This window comes from Buteo buteo, chromosome 12 (assembly GCF_964188355.1).
Source record: "Buteo buteo chromosome 12, bButBut1.hap1.1, whole genome shotgun sequence".
Taxonomy (NCBI): domain Eukaryota; kingdom Metazoa; phylum Chordata; class Aves; order Accipitriformes; family Accipitridae; genus Buteo; species Buteo buteo.
The window spans coordinates 37,675,163-37,691,193 of record NC_134182.1 but is presented as its reverse complement, the minus strand read 5'-3'; the positions used below and the strand labels follow the sequence as shown (position 1 = coordinate 37,691,193).

The 16,031-nt window shown below is 48.6% G+C and overlaps 1 protein-coding gene across 3 annotated transcripts in view; it reads right to left on the bottom strand.

The window, feature by feature from the left end:
- Window positions 1-13,103: 13,103 nt before the first annotated feature.
- ZMAT4 (zinc finger matrin-type 4) overlaps window positions 13,104-16,031 on the bottom strand; it is a 105,028-nt gene continuing 102,100 nt past the window's right edge. For all 3 annotated transcript variants that reach the window (XM_075043432.1, XM_075043430.1, XM_075043431.1), the window contains exon 7: window positions 13,104-13,527. In XM_075043432.1, the coding sequence (XP_074899533.1) occupies window positions 13,512-13,527 (16 nt within the window). In that variant the 3' untranslated portion in view covers window positions 13,104-13,511. The remainder of the gene's footprint in view (window positions 13,528-16,031) is intronic.

Sequence of the window (16,031 nt, the reverse complement as noted above, 5' to 3'; positions counted from 1 at the left end):
TTATCTGCCAGCCAGCGCCGACCCGCCTCGCCGTGTCGCAGGGCCGGGCTGACGTCTGGCCGCGGGAAGGCTTGTGCTGGGTTTATTTCTGCGCTCTGCTGCGGAGGCCGTTTGCTCTGCATCCGTCACCGGGTCATTTCTAGCCGCTTACCGGTTGAGCTAGTGGGAGAGCACGGACAGATCTGACCCGGAGCTAGCAAAAGGCAGCTGGGTCCTTGGAAGCATCCCTGCCGCAGAAGTGCACGCAGTGTTTTTAATTAGCGGGAGGAGCGGGCTTTCTGCATGGCAGCCTATTCCCAAGCCGAGCGCGGTGCCACAGGCATGAATAATCACCAGCTGGTGCCTTTCCTGCCGCTGGCTGTCACCATCCTGCGCCCGGCTGAGCCCGGGATGCGACGGCAGGCAGCACCGTCGGTGCCGGGCAGGTGAGGAGTGGGGGCTGTCGCCCACCCCACGGCCGGGACCCGGCTCCGTCCCACCAATAACCAGCCCCTTGCGTGGCCGCATAGTCCAGGCTCTGAAGGCTTTTACGTAGGAGTCCTGGAAAGAAACGCTCAGCACCTGATGCTGTTATTGTTTTGCTCACCGCATTGCATTTGATTATATCCCTGCGCTTCTCCAAAAGCGGTTCCAAAAATCACAGGGCCGGCTCCCACAGCCCAAGTCAAGTGTGAAATAACGGAGATCCTGTGGGCAACATCTTTGGATCAAGCAGTATTTTATTAGCGTACTGTCCTCCAAAACAAACCCAAAGAAACCCCACCCCAATGCAGAAGCCAGGAGGGTTTCCCCAAACCAGTCCCAGCTCTGCCAGGCCACAGACTGGTTTTGCTTGGAAGGGACCTCTGGAGTCACCTTGTCCAACCCCTGCTCAAGCAGGGCGAGCTACAAGCTTCGGAATATCTCCTGCGATGGAGAACCCCCCCAGCTCCCTGGGCAACCTGTGTTATTGCTGAGTGTGGTTTTTGCGGTGGGAGCCACAGCTGTTTGCTGAGACTAGGCTGGGACGCCTTCATCCACCAGCATCCTTCAAAAGAAAAGTGTTATACAAGTGCAAAATACTACTCGCTGTTACTGTCCCGCGGGGTGTTTGCAGCACCTGTGGATGTGCTGGGAAGGGCTCTGGGCCAGTCCCCTGTCCCTGTCCTGGGGACCGGGGGTGGCTTTGTGGCAGCTCAGCGGGGCTGGGGCAGCATCTCACTGGATGCACGGAAGGATGCACGGGCTGCCCGGCCCTCCGCAGAGCTCACTCCTAGAAAACGTCAGCAGGGTCCTACCCAAGTAGTGCTGGGGAAAGGCAGAAGCCAGAGTATTTGGACAAGGAGATAAACAGGCCTTTGGTCACAAGAGCAGGAAAGTCTGTGATTTTGCCTTCTTGTTTTCTGAGCTTGTAGGCACTTACTGGTAAGTGGCCATAGATGTAATGTTCAGGACAACATTCAAAATAAAGATGAGTTTTACCAAAGCGCTGGTTCACGCTGGTAAAGCAAGGCTTGTCTGCTTTTCTCATGCAAATGACTTAATAGCTTGGCTTAAGGAGCTTTCCAGGTCACATCAGTGCATGCTGGGCTGTATCAGAGACTTTGCTGATTTATACTGCCCTGCTCATCAACCGTGCTTCACTGCCCACTGAGTAAAATCAGTAGAAAAGAGCACGTTATCTTGCCTTTTAGCTCTACTCTGTAAGGTTTTAGCTCAGTGGCGATTCTGGTTTCCTCTACAAGTAGCTTTGCTTTAGCCCTTGCCAGCCGAGAAAGCATATTTCTCCTCCCTTTTACTTTGCCTTTTCCCATTTGACTCACTGGAGTAACACACCACAGATCTCCATCTAATTCCATCAGCGCTAAAGCAAAACATGATGGTCACCTTTCGGTCTTGTTCCAGACGATGGGTCCTGAAGCCAGTGCAGCACCAGCACCCATACGGTCCTCGGGGCTCGATACAGGACCGCACAGCGAGCATCGGCTGACGGCTTCAGCAATTGCAGCCTAATGCAATGCACTCTGCCAGGGGGACTCCCCTCCACGACCAGTCCGGGCAGGAGACCCTGGGCTCAGTGTAAAGAAGCCGTTCGGCTGCACCAAGCTCCACCCGGGATCTGGATGGAATTTTCCAGAACATTGGCCCTTCCCTCTGCCCGAGTCAAGGCAAAAATGAACCTGAGAATTTGGGCAGGGGGGGGGAAATTGTTTGGGTTTTTTTAAATCAGCATTGCCTTTTTACTGAGATTGATTTTAATGCATCACCGCGCTAATGAACTAAAAATCTGCATTAGGAAGTGACTCATGGGCAGGGGGGAAGCAATCGAGACAGCACTCCTGGTGATTTAAAGATGCATGAGCTAAGCTGGACTCAGGCCAGACGTCTCTAAAGGTGCACGCTGCTTAAACGTACAGAAACGGTGGAAGGGGTAGACTTGAGCAGTCTGTGCCTCACACCGCGTTCAAGGGCAGGCTCGAGGAAGAATCCACAGTGGTGCCTATTACAAGAGCCCCCCTCCTGGCAGCCTAAACCGAAACGCCCGGTGGCACAAGCATCTCAGTCTTTGTGCTCCGCAAGACCGAACAGAAAGGAAGAATCCTCGCAGAGTCCATCTGAGATCCCCACTCATCCCTGGCACTGCACCATCATATTCCTGGCACTAGCAAAGTTGCTTTTTCATTATTTAATACAGTGCACCTGCTAGATTCCACATTCCCTAACAAAGATAATAATTTCCTCATTAAGAGAAGCTATTGAATCAATAGCACAGAGCTGTGAGTGAATTGAGGTCATTTGTCTGTTAAGACCAGCACTAGTCTCATTAAAAGGTACATGCGAGTGGGACTTTACAGAAGATGCTATTCTGAACCGGCTTTTCACTATTTCTTCCTTTCTGGATAGAAAGGCTTCTTCTGATCTATTTCTGAATACCAGCTATCTCCAGCCCTTTGAAAAATCCCTTTCCAACCCCAAGGCATTCATGTCACCTCACAGAGCAGCATTTTTCCACCACAGCCCACCTGCACGGAGCCTGGAGACGGTGCTGGGATGGGCATTTTGCTCCAGCAAGGGGAGCAGCCCTGACCCCAGCAGAGCACAGGGCACAGCCAGGACAGACAGACAGACAGACAGCTCGGGGTCTCGTGTACTCCCGCATCAGGAGCTGCTGCTGCAGCAGGCTTGCAAAAACCCTGGCTGACACGATGGGGGCTGCTCTACTTTCCCCCCGCCTCCCGTGGCGAGGGTCCCGCTTCCAGCATCCGTGAAGGCGTGGAGTGGGAATCCGGATGGAGACTGAAGTCCCCGACAGACCCAGACCCAAGGCAAACCTCCACGAGTAACCGTGCCACGTGGGGCCGCGGGGTCTGATCCCCTGCAAGGGTAAGAGCCCCCCCACCGGTGCTAATTCGGAAGGATGCTTCCTCAGCCGAGTGAGGTGGGTCGTGGCTCTGATGCCCGTCTCGGATGCCGCTGAGGGCTGCCACATCCTATAAAAAGTAAATTAAGGTTAGCCTGGATATTTGTTGCCTTGGGCTGACAAGGTGCAAAACAGCTTTTTAGTATTTTCACCATAACGTTATTGCTATTGTTACAGGCTATAGCAATGCAGCAAGAGGCAAGCTGCCAAACTGCCACATTTTTTGATTCAAGCAATTTCTTAACACATGAACTTGTAGGAGGCTTTATGCTTTGGAGACTATAGCCCTCATTTCCAGGAGTGAAAAAAAATCACAAAATATGGGCCTAACTAAATGCCTAAAGGATTGTTTAAAATATTGTTAGATTGCCTGATGAAATAAAGGCCTTCCACAAGAATTCAGCGTGTACTCACAAAAAGCCTGTGCTGTCAAATACTAAATTTGAACTCATTCAGTTATTTACATTTACTATGATAACAACCATGATCATATAAATGGATTGAAGCTCTGGAGTGAAACATCCATCCCACACCTTTGCTTGGTCTCATTCCTCCAGCCACTTTCTTTATAGCAAATGCTCACAGGCTTTTTTTTTTTTTCTACCTCATACTGTTCCTTTTGTCCCGCACAGTCTGCAGTGGGTGGCTGCAGAAGCTGCAGACTGATTTCAGATCAGCAGCCGCACTTCTTTTCTTCTGGAGCTGGTGTGATTGAAAACCCCTAATTCTGTGCTGCCGCCCTGCTCACAGATCACTGAGAGGTTCCTCTTTCAAAATATTGTCACTCAATATTTATGTAGCGTTTACATGAGCGGTGCCTATTGTGGTCTCCAGTCACGCGCCCGCTGCTGTCATTTTGCACAGCAAACGGGAATGCTCCAGAGAGAACTGACAGTGGCTTTCCCTGTCTTCTGCTCTGCTCTTTCCAGAGCAATAGGAGGTAGGAGCAGGGGGACCTTGTCTCCTGCTGCAGGAACTCGGTGCTCCCCCCTTGCTCCTCCTCAGGATCAGCAAGGGCAGCTTTGTTGGCAGAGGAGAGTGGAGAAAAAAAATATATATATCTCCCTGTTCTCCCTTCCAAACGCCCTTTACTGTCCGCGTCCTTTGATCCCAGATTAGGAGAGCACGCTTAAAATTTAGTGATGCTAAACCTGAACTTGACTTAAAGCAGCTCCCATCTCCTCAGCAGCACTCGGCACAATCCCCAGCACCCACCCCAGCACCCACCCTCGCTGGCCAACAGGGTTTGCTTCTCCTCCAGCCCCTTCTCTGGTGGGGAGCTATGACAGCAATTAGTGGAGCCAGGCTGCTGGGGATGTGCTTTTTCTTCTGGATTCCCCCCCCCCCCCTTTTCCCATTTCTTTAATTTCTCTTTTCATCTCTCTCCTTTCAGTCTTGGGTTTTTGCCTCCAGACCATTTTCCTGCTGGGACACGGAGGAGGGAAGGTGGAGCGCAAAACCAGAGCACAGAAAATCACCTCCCGAAGCTGAAAGCAGGGAGAGCCCCGGGAATTGGCTGCGCTGAAAGTCTGTGCATCTGCAACAGCAGGGAACAGCCAGGGAAGGGGAGAGGAAAAGCAGAAAGAAGACAAGATAAACAACCTCCTCGTGCTGCGATCTGCAGAAAAGCCGGGGGTGATTTCAGATTAAGCACAGACAGCGGGGGATGCGAGTTGGAAGCCCACGGAGCTCAGCTCCTAAGTCACCTAGTCCCACATCAAAACGTTGCCCCTTTGCTCAGCCGGAGGACCTGGGACAAGAGCATCGCTCCTCCTGCGGTCTTACAAAGCGAAGGTGTAGAAAATGCTGTCAGCATAAGGAATTTGTACTCGGGGCTTGTTCGGGGCCATTTCACAAGCCCTCGCTTGTCATGCTCCCCCCTGCATGCCTCAGTGCTGCACAGTGCCACGGTCCATCTGCCCCCCCCCATTAATCCTCCCCGGGCACCGCTGCTGCCGGACGGACCGTGAGAGACGGCTCCGCTGCCGCGTCCCCGTCACTGGCACCGGGCTGATGAAGCCAACACCTACGGCAGCTGTGAAATGCCAAAACCTGGAGAGTGAGCAGTTCATTACTGGCATTTTAATTATTCTGCTGGAGTCAGCTGCAATAAATGGACTCCTAGACTGGGTCAACCTTTTGCCATTTTGCAAGTCAAAAGCACCCAGCAAAAATGTGATATTTAGGCTAGCTTGGAGCTGTCACAACAGGCATGAAATCCTGTCTTACTCTCCTGTTAAATGATCCTTGTTCTAAGGGAAAAAAAAAGATTAATGAATCCATCCATGAGAGCTATTAAGAGGAAAATAAAGACAGCGATAAAGAAAGATAGAGGCAGAGAATGGTAGATGCCAAACATGTGTTTTCTGCAATTTCTTTTTTTATACAATAGATGCAGTTTCTTTCTTTCCTCGGACTGGAAAGATGAGCTTGACAACCATCTCATCACCAGCAGCAGATAATAACATCTCCTTGCTATTAATATGCAAATTGAAATGCACACACTGATTAAAAACATATTAGACAAAGGCTATTGTGAAAGACCTAAGAGCACGCTACAAGGCTCGATTAGCGAGCAGTGGCCCGCGGAGGGGATGCTGCTTAAACTGCTCCCTTTCAAGCACTGGCATGGCAAACCCAGCCGACACCATCGAGGCGAGCGAGCTGTCACCAGCCCTGCTGCACCAACATAAGCAAAACCTCCAGGACGGCATCTGCAAATAAGAGTCCTCCCATCCAGGCTTCTTACAGAGACTGATAAAAATCCGCTCAGCTCTGTATTTAAGCTCAGGTGCTGCCGGCAGGACCTGCTGCAGCCGTCAGCCCTACCTGGGTACCTGCTTTGCCGGTGACGATGCCATCCCTTCGGCGCAGCTGGGTACCTGCAGCTCCCTCTTGGCTTTCCCAGGGAGCAGCCTGGCTCTTGCAGCTCCCAGTAGTCGGCTCGAGGAAGGGCTGGGGGGACAGACGGGGCTTAAATGCAGCTCCAGGACCCATGGGCTGGGGATGCGTGGGGGGGAGCAGGTGAGGCTGGCTGGGGTGATTGAGGACCCTGGTGCATTTAGGGTTCTCACGTTGTGCTGATGACATTAAACACGCTCCTTCGCAAGATGGTGTGTGATAGCAGCCCCGTTGAAGATGGGATGGGATTAATGCTACTTCTAGGGCTTGGCATCTGCGGTCATCATGCCAAAGGGGGCGGAAAGTGGACAAGACCATCATGGAGAGATGTCCAGGATAACTGTTCAGCATCAGCTGCTCATGTTCTGCCCCATGCCTTTAGCAAAACCCCAATCTGCAACCCCTCTGTTGAAGGATATGAAATGAGGTCCTGGCAAGAGTACAAGCTAGCTGCACTCAGAGATGATTTTTAGTAGTACTGGCAGGATTACGAGATGCACAAAGGTGCTGGGAAAATGAGGATATGATATAGAGAAGGAATTTTATAGAGTTTGCTTTAGATCTCCTGTGACTTAGGGTACAAGTAATATGTAAGAAAGCGGTATAAAAGCGCAATACATTGCTCTGGCTTGAAGAGTTCTGCAGCCGTCTCCCAACCCAGCTCCCTAAAGCCAGGAGAACACACTTAGTGAAGATAAACATCACTGGGTCAACAGGACCAGCTCCATCATCCCTATTCTGACAGTGGAAATAGAAATTAGACTAGAAAATTTATCCTAAAGTCTTGCAATTGAGCTCAGTGCAGTAATTTAATTAGGGAACGCTTTGCAATGTTAATAGATATTTGCTTTCTCTCTCTCTCGAGATCCTGAATGTTTAACCACCAAATTGGGTCTTCCCTGTCTTGCAGATCTGCAACAGATCTGGAGATTCCCAACAGCCTCTCACTGGGGGGAGAGGACTTTCAGGTAACGGTCACATGCTTGAGGAGTTCAGACGAATCCAGACAAGTGCAGAAAGCTGCTAGCACAGCCAGAAGGAGGAATGCAGACTTCCACATACATAATTTGAAGATTATGGAAGGTGCTTTTAAAGGTCAGGACTTGCTAATTAAGTTGATGCAATAGGAACTTAACAAAGAAAGTACCACTTACGTACTAGGAGCATTCTTCTCCCATGATTAATTTCTTTGTATTAAGTAGTATGTCTCACGATAGAGTTACTTTACACACTGTTGCCATAGAGCTCTATTGCCTTAGCACAAGCAGCCAGTTAAAAAACATGCATTATTGTGCTGTACTATGTCTGAGCATAGGACACTACAGAAAGTTAACGTCTTGCCGCCCAAAACATAACCTAATGTATTTGCGCCAGAGCCTGAAGAACTGTATTAGTATGCACTACAAAACCCTAATAAAACATGTCTAAAAGATTACAGTTTTGGTGTTGATAATCACATTTCCATCTGTCTCCCAGTGCCAGCGGTATTCCAGTTAGCGCTGCTCCTTAGAAGTGTGTGTGCGGCAAGACACAATCAGATTGACACTTAATTATTGAGATTTACTTTCTTTACAGAATATCTTGCATGGAATTTTAAGCTGGGAAAACATTTGGCCAGAACAGACAAAATTAAATTATGTAACATATAGGTGTTTTGCATCAAAAATGCAGAGTACGTTTTGGGGTTTTTTTTAAATGAAAAAAATATATGCAAATGTTTCCACCCTTCAATTTAAAGTAACCTTGGGGCATGCAATGGTTGCACTGCATTCATTTTCAAAGATCTCTAATATATCTGCACACAGCGTTTAAGCCTGGGGTTGTGTACCAATCTCAACATCAGAGAAGAGCATGCAATCTGGAGGCATTTCTGCAGGGATCACTGACTTACCACTAGGAGATTTGTCTTTTTATGTCTTGCTTTGAAGGCCTAATGAACTTAGGAAAAGCAAGAGATCAGAAGGATTTAGGGACCAAAGCCTGATTGACTGGACCAGCACAATATTGGCAACAAATGCAAATATTGTGCTGCTCTAGTTACTCCAGTTCGAAACAGGACAGAGCGGGGGGGATGTCCTCTGTCTTTGGGCATCCTCTTAGACCAAGCAAGCCACCAACTCCAGGCCAAGCGGGACAGCCAGGGGAGAAGGGCAGACAGACTTGTACGGGCTGGGTATCGGAGGCTGACTTCAACCCAGCTCACTGCAGCAGCATCAGGGCTGTCTACACACCTGCCTAGGGAAAGAAATTGTGTTTGTGCTGTAATTAATTTGCTGCAATTAGCTTGTAGTGATTACTTGAGCACACAAGTTAGAAGATTTTATTTTTTTTTCTCTCCTGACAAAATCGCCTCTGCAGCACCCTGGGTGCAGCTTGCAGGAAGGCACACACAGGCTGCAGAAAGGAAGAATTTGGGGGGGAAAAGGCTCAAAAAAGTCAGGCTGCACATGCAAGAATGATGTGCCCTATTTCTGTAAATCATTCTCGCTGTAAAAAGGCAGTTTAGCTTCAGAAACACTGGCGTCTTATGTTACTACCCAAACCACAATAAATGAAACAGCCCCACAGCTATGAAACCTAAGGAGATGCTTACTCATCTGTGAACAACCCATTCTCCTCCACACATGAAAGGCATTAATGCAAGAGCACAAATTAATCATATAGAGCTTCTTCAGTATCTTTTACCATCCCCAGCGAGTAAACAATTAGATTCTGCAGTGCATCTGACCCTTCCCTTCTCAAGACCGAAGGCACAAGCACACCCCACAGCCCAGCCGGGGCCGATGCTCCCGAGGAGCGGAGCTCCAGGCAGCCTCCGGGATGTGGAAAAGCAAAGGTCTCTCTTCCGACTCGGTTCCTTCTCTCTCTTTAGATCCCCTTAGCAAGGCAGAGGAAATGAGATGCTGCTGGCTGGTGCACTGCAAAGTACAGACCTGGAGCACAGCGCAGGGGATAACTCCATTTTGCAGGCACCTCCCCTCTGCCATGAGCTTTCGAACAGGAGAAAGCCATAGGCGCAGGAGCCTCCGCACACAACTGCAATGTCGTATACAGAAAACAATGCAGGTATTGCATATGTGAGCATATGCAAAGAGAGGCACACAAGTTACCTCACTTGCATATAAAATATTTCTTAAATACGTAACATGAAATCGGCAGGACTGAGTGAAGAAGAGGCGAGAGCACTGAAGGGACAAGGTTTTGTGATTAGCTCTGTAGGTTTCCACTCGCCCCCCAGCAATACAAGGGAGCAAGGTGAAGGGAAAAATCACTTCCAGACAGACTATACGCTAGAAGCATTTGTAACTTACTTCATTTGTCCCTTTTGCAAGCAGAAAACATTCTTCAAGTATGTAACAGCATCCTGTACATCTATTTGAAACAAACCTCAGCACCGGTCGGAGTCTGTGCCCGCTGCTGTCACGGGTTACGTGGCCAAAGCTCCGTAGGTGTCCCCTGGGCCACAAACTGCCATTGCTCACCACACACATGAGTGGGGAGAGTTTTAAAAGCATTAAGTGCTAACTTTGAATAGGTCTGGTGCTTCTCTCTCTCTTTCCCTATGCCACTTCAGCTAAACTAAACTAAGCACAAACAAAATGCAACAGGAAGGATTTTCAAAGCAGATAAAGACAGTTGGGCAAACTTTAAAATTCAATGTGAGTTTTGTGGCTGTCTCCTACCTGTCACAGCTCAAGTGTACGAGTCAGGGACTTTGCCCCACATTGCCTGTAACATCTGTCATCACACATGACGATATTCATATTCATTTCACCAAATATGAAGATGACCAATTGGATTGCTCTGTTCTGTCAAGTCAATTAGCCCAGCTATTATAGAGATGTAGCATGTCCCTTTGATTAAATGCCAAATGAAGATAAAGCACTGAACATTGCCTATTAAGTTTTTTTGCCAACAGGTTTCATATGTTACGGCAAAAAAACCACCAAACCCAAATCCCAGGAGTCTCATTTCTCCTTAGAATAGAAGGGGTCTATTTAGTCTTTGCTGCTGGCAGGCAACATAACATGGGTTTCCGTGGAGCAACGTTTATTATTGATCTTCCTCCTTATTTAGGAGAATTATTTCCCTTCTCTCCTGAAGATTTGGAAAGAGTCTTTTAAAAATAAATCTGTTCAGTTTGGGCTTTAATTGCCTTTGCAAGGTAAAAGAATTATTTCCACTGACAAAAATAGGTTTGTTTTCACTAAAAGGCTGACCCTAGCAGCGAGGTAGTGAGGGATTTCAGAGTCCCAGATGAGATGGTAATTAAGGAGCCAGTTACACAATATTATCATCGTGAAGAAAAGCCAAAGCAGCTTTCCGTGGCACTGGTCCCTGCGGCGCGTGTCGCGGAGCTGCAGCAGGAACACCCTGCAGCTGCCTGCAGCCCATGCTCCGCTCCAGCCAGCCTCAGAAGATGGACTTCTTCCCCCAGTAGGGAAAGATATGAAAAACAGAACCCTGTCAGCAGCAGATTAAGACTATTTTTCTTCCTCTGGCATCACAAGGTCCCCTCCACAAAAAGCCTGCTCCCACTTCATCCCACGGGCTCATTTACAAGTAGAATGGCTTGTACTGACGGAGTCCTACAGGTACCAGCACTGGCTTCAGGACAATTACTTCTTAGCATGTGCTGCCTGCCACTTAATGACTTGAAATATTGCCTTTCCCCCAAATATGGTTCAGCGTAGGCTTACAGTGAAGCTGCCTTGATTTCACATGCACGTCTGCCACTCCAGACTGGTCTGCCATACAGACCCTTTGGGTGTTGCTTCCCTCAAAGTGAGACAGATCAAGGTTACCGAGCAGCGCCTACAGCATCCTCTGCTACAGAGCTTTATATCTTATGGGCTACCATATTACAAATATACAATAATAGTAATAATTCTATGAACATAGAAAATGACATTTGCATCACAACCGCAGTTTTCCAAGTGACGTGCCCAAACATCTCTCATCTGAAGCACAGAGCGCTACTCAACACCAAAATGCAGAGCTTTGCTTTGCTTTGGTTTATTAAGGTATAGAGAAGCGGATGGAGGACACAGATTAATCATCTATGTACGATTTGTTAACTTGGCAGAAAATTCACAAACCTGCAGGCCACGGTGGTGAGCTGTGGATTAAATTAACTTTCCCCGATGCAGAGTCAGTAGCAGCAGGTCACTGCTCTTCCTTGAGATGCTGGAGAAGTGAATTTGCACCTTGCTGGGATTCCTGGCAAATGAACTGATGGATCCATACACATCACTGCTCCCTTCCAAAGACACAAGAGAGCCTCTAGCCGAGTGTGCACAAAAAGGAAACGTCAAAGCCTGTTATTTCAGAGATGCAGAAGCAGGGAAATGGCCACAGTCTCAGAAGAATTGTGCTACTACACATACATAAAACAACCAGATTGCTCTTTAAAAAGGTGGTGCTTAATCTCCAGCAGCATTCACAAGACAGGTTCTCTGCATGCAAAGTGCACTCACCGAGTTTGTGTAACAGGGCACAGCGAGGTTTGTTTTGCATTGCTCGTAGTACCTACGTGAAACCGGATCATGTTTATTGCAGCGCTTTGCATTGCAGCGGGTTAGGTAAGAAACCTGGTCTCTTTGTGCTGACTGCAGCAGAAAAACTAAAATCCTTATGAGCTCCCTCTTCCCGGTGGATAGAATTACTTTTTTTTTCCACTCCCCCCAAAGCCAGTGAGGAATAAACACCTTCCCTATAGACGAGCACCAAAATGCTGCAGACTGGGATCCGGCTGGGGTCTGCGCAAACAGCGTTCCTTTTGGACAGTTAAGGCTGGTTTTCGGTCGATTTTTTTTTCCCTTCGAATCCTTTGAATTTTTTCCTCCCTGCAAGCAAGGACGCCCCGAGCCGCAGTCCCTGCCACAGAGCCCCTGGCTGCGGAGCTGTCGGCCGGGGGTCCTGCCCGGGCAGTGGGACCCCGGCTGGAGCTGGAGGGGCTGCCAGAGACCCCCAGCACCCACAGGGTCTCCAACCCATCCAGCTCCTAACGTTCCCTGCAGACCTTGACCCAGCTGAACGCTTCGGCTCTCCCGGCGCAAGCGCGGCTGCAAACTTACAGGTTTTTCCGCTGCGGGGAGAGCGATTCGGTCCAAACCCTCTGCCCACCTGGCAGGGAAACGCCGGAGCTCGGCGGGAGACCCGCGGCTCGGCAGCGCTGGGCTCTGACGGCGAGCGGCTGGGGAGGTCGCCCAGTGCCGACCGGTGCCTCGGCGGAGGTCTACCGGGGCACGGAGGAGGATTTTTGCCCCAGCGCAAAACTCGGCGCCGGTAACACCCAGACGCCGGCGAGGGCTCGCCGTGCCACGGGGCTGTGGCTTCCAGCCCGGAGCCGGCCACACGGCGAGAGCAGCTCGGGGGAATGTGTGACGGTCAACCTCGGTGTCCTGAAACCAACCTCCGCACGCCACCTCTCCACCGTCTCCCGGCGTACGGCCCGGCAAGTTGAGGCGTTGCCGCCGGTCCGGTCCCACCGTCGTTCCCGCAGCTTTCCCGGAGGGCTGCCCGCTCCCAGGAACGGCCGGTGGGCAGAGCGAGGTCTGGCTTTGGGTTTTGCATCAGCAATAGTCGATAAAGCGAACGGCTTCCGTTTAGCCTGTAGGAATCCTACTGGCAGGGAAAGGATTTTACGCTTTCGTTTTAGTTTTCTTTGCTCAGTGAACCGTTTGTTTCTCTGAAGACAAAGAGGGAAGGAAAAAATTCATCCGTCATACAATCCCCGTGATTCATTTTTTGCTGCTCTTTATGTGTTGACACAAACCATGCTGGAGAAGGTGAAGAAAGTATGTTTATTTCTGATTGAAGACTGATTACATCACTATCATGGATAATGTAATAGAATAATTTCATACTCTTGGGAGAAATCTAAGAATAAATATGAAAAAGTATTTGTTTCCACTGTCTCTGAAGATGAGTGATGATTAAGTGCTGTATTTACAGGATAGTTATCATACTCTAGACTCTGTGCTGAATAAATATTATCTTGAAAGGGTAAAAAAATCCATTGAAATATTTTAACTCACCACAAAATTAAAAAAAAAAATCCATGTATTTGTCCAAAGCGAAGGTTAGTTACATGTTAATTATCGAATCCACACAGGATCATTGTCCAAGAAAGCATCCTCTCCTCGCTGACCAGCTCCTCTCCGCAGAAGAAGCCTTGGTGGTTTTCTTTGTCTCGACTGACAAACTACTACTGGTTCTTCAGGCTGCAAGACAGACACGAAGCAGAAGTCACTCCCCACCCTGCCATTCCTGCTCCAGAGCTGGTTTCTGCGCACCAGCCCACGCGTCTGTCCCCGTCTTAGCCCAGGCAACCCCAGCAAAGAGCCTGCCCAACCCTGCAAAACTTGCCTCGGTCATGACCCAATGTGGTTTTGGCCAGTGAGGAATTTCTCATTCAGCGAGCGTTGGCGATCTCGGGTTTACACTCCGAGAAATCAGGCCGCTGTTTATGCGTTGCGTTAAAATAATTAATCTGTACACCCGACACCACGAAACAAAGTTGCACGAGCCATTCTGGGGCTTTCAAATTATGATCAAAACAGAAGATATCAGAGATAGCTTTATTTTCACTTACATTAAAAGGGAAGGGAGAAAATGTAATCCTATAATGAGAGAAAGTATTACACACTCTCTCTTCATAGGCAGTGTAATTACTCAGCTGCTCTCTGGATCTGAAATAATGACAAATTAAAATGCCTTTCAATTCCTTCTACCTTTTATAACTATTCATCTTCTGGAGTTATTATCAGTCTAAAGGCTTCTTTATATTTTAGGCATCAGCCACTATACGTTACAGAAAGCGCGTGGAAATTGTGACATCTCCCGACAAAAGTTGCTGTCGTCAAGGTAAGAAAAAAATCATTTGGCTTGGTTGTAAAGTACACGGTACCACTCAAGTATTTACTATAATTTCCTGAAATTTATTGGAAATCTTACATCAAAGAGTGCATTCATTCTGGGTGAGGATGCGCAGGAGGGAGCTCAGCCTCGCAGCACCAGGGATGGGGCTGGAAAAGCCCGGGAGAAATAGAAATAACATTTTGCATAAAGCCTGACACAAACGAAGTCAGTCCAGGAGCCACCAAAGCCTTCCTCTAGTTCTGTCTCCTGCTTTTCAGCATGTAATAAACATCCAGAGCCCCCGGAGCAGGGACAGCTGCAGAGGCAGAGCACCCACCTCGGAGCGAAAGCCCAGGACCCGCATCCGCAGCGCCCGGGGAACGGCCCTGCTTTCGCCGCTCCTCCTGCCCGCACGTTTGCTACGTCAGATACCGCAACCGGGAACGTGTTTCAGTCCCAACAGGCTGTAAATACTTGTTTATGCTTTCTCAAATGGATTGGAAAAAATATGGAAATGCAATCATGGTGAAGGGTGACATTTCTCCAGGCATGATATTTACAATATTTTGATTAGCTCTGATTTCTGAATAGCCAAGCGGCTTATGTTAATAAATACCCTATTCCAATTAGACATCTGTGTTCTCAATCTGAAAAAAAAAAAAGGGGGGGGGGAATGCACAGGCACCAAGCCTGCTGTCATTTGCTCCTCAGCAGGCCATGAATCGTCTGGGCTTTCACAGGGTGCAACCCAATGACTAGGTGAAGGGCTGTGCAGAAAGGTCTTCGAAGCACACCTTCCAAATTAGAAATGACCATTCTCAACCCCTAGGAATTCATTTTGACCAGATACTGCGCTCCTTTGGTAGGTTGAATTGATCTTACCCTAACAATAGCTGCTGGATTGGGTCCCCTCTCTGCAAAAATCCTAAAAGTAATCAGAAAGCATGAGTTTGAAAGGGAAACCTAGACGTGTGTTAGCATCTATGAATGTGTAAATGAGTGGTTATAAAGCCCCACAATACATTTGTGAGCTCTAGATGTGGCAGAGAGGTCTGGCTGATCAAAGAGACAAAATAAAGGCAAGAAGATAAAAATCTTCTTTATGGAAGTGGGAATCATTATACTCAATATAGTCAGACTCTTAATTACTAGGGCTGGATCTCAGCCTCCAGTCGCTGACAGCCAGAACGGTGGAGGACAGCTCACAGCTCTCGCTATCCGGCACATTATTATAGCATTTGATATATTTGCAACCAGCCCAGAGATGGCACTTACATCAAATGTGGGTCTGAGCTCTGGTACTCTGCCAACAGCATCTTTGGTTCTTTCATCCGCAAGCCCCTCAGGAGCTACTTCAGACCTGGAACTGGGCTCTCCGATGCATCATCCCCAAACACAGCTCTCTTCTCCTGGATGCAGTGACGAACACAGCACCCTGTGCCCAGTCCCACTGCCCGCGTGTGCTAATTAAAGGAGGGAAGTGCTTTTTGCAAAGCCCTAAGTTAATATTCCACACAAGCGTTTCTTTGATGCCAGAATTTGAATATCCTCTGGCTTCTTCCACAACTATCCGGGACTTTCATTCTCTGTTGTTTGTTGCAAATCACTTTTAGCAGTGATTTTTCACCTTTACAGTTTACACAAACCAGGAAAAGAGGGAAGTTTTGTTTCTTGCAGCCTATGGCAAGCGGTAAGGAGCAAGGCTGGCATGTGATTCTCTCCCAAAATTTCAGAGATAATGTGCCCTCCTTCCTGCAGCATCTCAGGAGCTGGTGTTTCGGCTGCCACTGGTCCCCATAGAAACGGAGCTGCTGGTGCTGACCACGGTCCAGCCAAAGCGGGCACCAGCACCGTCGCCTGCCTTGCA